At 41.6% G+C, this 3,759-nt stretch overlaps 1 protein-coding gene across 3 annotated transcripts in view; it reads left to right on the top strand.

Moving 5' to 3' along the window:
• Window positions 1-1,559: 1,559 nt before the first annotated feature.
• The window catches only part of LOC109473003 (mucin-5AC-like), a 35,702-nt gene continuing 33,502 nt past the window's right edge, over window positions 1,560-3,759 (top strand). For all 3 annotated transcript variants that reach the window (XM_019772889.1, XM_019772887.1, XM_019772888.1), the window contains exons 1-2: window positions 1,560-1,686; window positions 1,980-2,157. In XM_019772889.1, coding sequence (XP_019628448.1) covers window positions 1,668-1,686; window positions 1,980-2,157 — 197 coding nt within the window. In that variant the 5' untranslated portion in view covers window positions 1,560-1,667. The remainder of the gene's footprint in view (window positions 1,687-1,979; window positions 2,158-3,759) is intronic.

The raw sequence follows: 3,759 nt of genomic DNA on the forward strand, positions 1-3,759 counted from the left end.
TCCAGGAATAAGTTATTATAGTTCAGTTCCAGTGGAAATTTTCGATAGTACAATGTGATTGTTGTTCATTATATATATTAATGGCAGTGTATTTAAGTACAATGTTTGATATTAGACAAGTGCAAGGTATACACTTTGATGGTAGTTAAGTACCAAGAGCGGCCCAATATGGTGGGTAGACTTATAGAGGTTCTTATGTCATCCCTTACCAGAAAAAGTATCTGAGGCTGCCTAAGTACCGTATGAAGATAACAAAATGATCCTTAAGTACCGGAAATACTATGCGATTGTAATCTAGCATTAGAGAATTGCACTTGATTATTATTATTACGTGTGGGTAGGTAGTTTTTATTAATTTTATTAATTTAAGCCCAATATTTATTCTAAGAAGTATAATTGCTAAGAACGATTGATGCCTGTTTTCTTAGACTGTACTCCTCTTTAGTTAAACCTACAGCCAGTACTTCTCTGTCGCATATTAATGATATAGGACAATTGCGTTATAAATATAAGTAATAAATTTCATAACCAGGTCCAGAGAGCGAGACACCAGAAGATGCGCAAGAAGCCGACGATGAAATTTGTGAAAATCCAACCGATATTGAGTGCCGGGAGGTAGGAACAGGCATCATACTGACCAATGGACAACGATCAGAAGATAACACCACCACATGCGATCTAGCGACTGGTGCTCAGTGTCTATACAAGTATGTTCCGCGTAAATTAACATATAAAAATCATCCTACATCTACCGATTGTACCAGTGGTTTTCATTATTGTGAAAATTAGATTTTAGAAAAGGTTCTTGTTAAAATATACATGACGTATTCTTCTTTCAGTACCAGAGGTACTTAAAACTATTGAGGTGTTCAAATCTAAACATGTAAACAAAATGCTTTCAAAAGTTTGAACTATGCAAAGAAATGAATGTTGAAGCCATTTAGTTTTACTTTCTAGTAAAACTCTCGAAAGTTATGTAAATACCTATGTTGCAACACACATAACTACTGGCAATACTCTAAGCTTTTTTTCTATTTCTTTCTCAACATAGCTGTCCCGACTATGAAATACGGCTCCTATGTTACCATCAAATGACAATCTGCACAACTCCTGGGCCGACCACTACCCCACCTCCAACAACCACTACACCACCACCTACAACCACTACGCCACCTCCAACAACCACTACACCACCGCCAACAACCACTACACCTCCTCCAACAACCACTACACCACCTGCAACAACCACTACCCCACCTCCAACAACCACTACCCCACCTCCAACAACCACTACCCCACCTCCAACAACAACTACACCACCACCTACAACCACTACACCACCACCTACAACCACTACACCACCACCTACAACCACTACACCACCACCTACAACCACTACACCACCTCCAACAACCACTACACCTCCTCCAACAACCACTACACCTCCTCCAACAACCACTACACCACCTCCAACGACCACTACACCACCACCCACGACCACTACACCACCTCCAACGACCACTACACCACCCCCAACAACCACTACACCACCTCCAACAACCACTACACCACCCCCGACAACCACTACACCTCCTCCAACAACCACTACAGCACCACCAACAACAACCACTGAATATTGTGTCCCTGTTTGTTACTGGACTGATTATATGAATGGATGGTCACCAAGTTAGTTTCCTGTATTTTATATACCACAGCATATTAAACATAGTAACTTTCATCTTATAATTTTATTCTATTACTTACTATTCTTACTATTATTTTATCATATTACTTTCAAGCATTTTTTTCAGTCCCTAAAATTATTTATTATTACACAAACTATTGATTGCTGTTTCATAAACACAGTTGTAATGCTATATTAAAAAAATCAAATGGCGATGATATACATGCATAATGAGTTTTTATAGAATGTGTATCCTGTGCTCTGAACTAACTGGCTGTGCTGTCTTTATTCCTAGATCCGAATGATGACGAGCGGTTTTATGAGCTCCGTATGAAGTTTGATTTCTGTGCTGAGCCAAGTGCTATTATGTGCCGGGATGCCAATGCCCCCGGTGTACCCTTCACAACTGGTCCAGGCCTCACATGTGACGTAACTGACGGATTGTACTGCCAAGCTGATTTACGACCTTACAGGTAAGAACCGTTAGAAGGGTTCCCATGTCCTCTCAAAATAGATAGTTCCTGTTACTAGAAGATTCTTCCAACAGTGACAAGTTTGAAGGGTAGAGAGACCGACCTCCAAATTTTTGATGACTATCAGTCCATCTTGTTCACGGAGTAGCCTAGTCTCGCGAGAGCGTGAGACTAGGCCCGAGACTTGCATCGGTCTGCTGGGCCCTACCCCCTGTTGCCTCCCTCCGGAGCAAGGGTACATGTAGATAGGACTGATAGTCGTCGAAAATTTGGAGGTCAGTATCTCTACCCTTCAAACTTGTCACTGTTGAAAGAATCTTCTAGTAACTGTATCTATACGTGACAAATGAATCTCTTTAAAGATAGTTCCTGATTTTGAACAGTTTTCCCAACCGTCTATTTGTCTCCCGTAAATCGTTTAGAATGAGACAGCAGCAGAATTTTTCTCTTGTTTTTTTTCTGGAGTTATGATGTTAATTTTCCGATAGATTCATACAATCTCAAATTATGATATCATTTATTTGACCTGCAAGTTGCATAATGAACCAGTAAAATGGCTTTTGGTGCTTTCATCAGCATGGTTTAAAGTGATTACATTGAAAGATAGACACTGAACAATGAGTCATTTCTGGTAAATGTTCTTAAATTTCTCTCCCAAGAAGCAAGAGATATACAACATATGTACATACTTAAAAGTTTGTCCAATTTAGACAAAAGACATCCTAGGTATTTGTGTATAGAATACTGGATCGGGTGTGATGCTGCATGGTTTAATTTCAAAATTTTACAACAGAAAAAAATTAGAAGACCTGACCATCTGTTGGCTTTATTTGCGTACAACATCAATGCATAACTTTCTGAAAAGGTGACATAAGGAATGTGGCAAAAGACTCCCAGGCCCCTGTGCCCCGAATTTCCGTGTGTCGTAATTATGAACTGTTTTGTATTACCATTACGTCTGTGGTGTTCCTCACATTTCCTTCAACCGTATTTCCTTGCAGCTTATGTAAGGATTATGAACTGAAGGTTAAATGCTGCGTGCTTCCACCTCATTGTGTTACAACCCTACGACCAACTACAAGACCACCCACGACTACTACACCACCTCCAACAACCACTACTGCACCTCCAACAACCACTACTGCACCTCCAACAACCACTACAGCACCTCCAACAACCACTACAGCACCACCCACGACTACTACAGCACCTCCAACTACCACTACAGCACCACCAACAACCACTACAGCACCTCCAACAACCACTACAGCACCACCCACTACCACTACAGCACCACCAACAACCACTACTGCACCTCCAACAACCACTACAGCACCACCCACGACTACTACAGCACCTCCAACAACCACCACAGCACCACCCACGACTACTACAGCACCACCCACGACTACTACAGCACCACCCACAACCACTACAGCTCCGCCTACAACTACTACAGCACCACCTACAACCACTACTCCACAACCAACAACAACAACACCCGTTCCTACAACTACCACAAGCTATTGTCCCGATGTCTGCAGTGTCGCTACTCTGCCACCTCTGGCGATTATAGCACTATTCAAGATTCTCGGGTATTAT

Source organism: Branchiostoma belcheri, unplaced genomic scaffold (genome assembly GCF_001625305.1).
Source record: "Branchiostoma belcheri isolate BF01 breed outbred unplaced genomic scaffold, Haploidv18h27 scaffold29, whole genome shotgun sequence".
Lineage (NCBI taxonomy): Eukaryota > Metazoa > Chordata > Leptocardii > Amphioxiformes > Branchiostomatidae > Branchiostoma > Branchiostoma belcheri.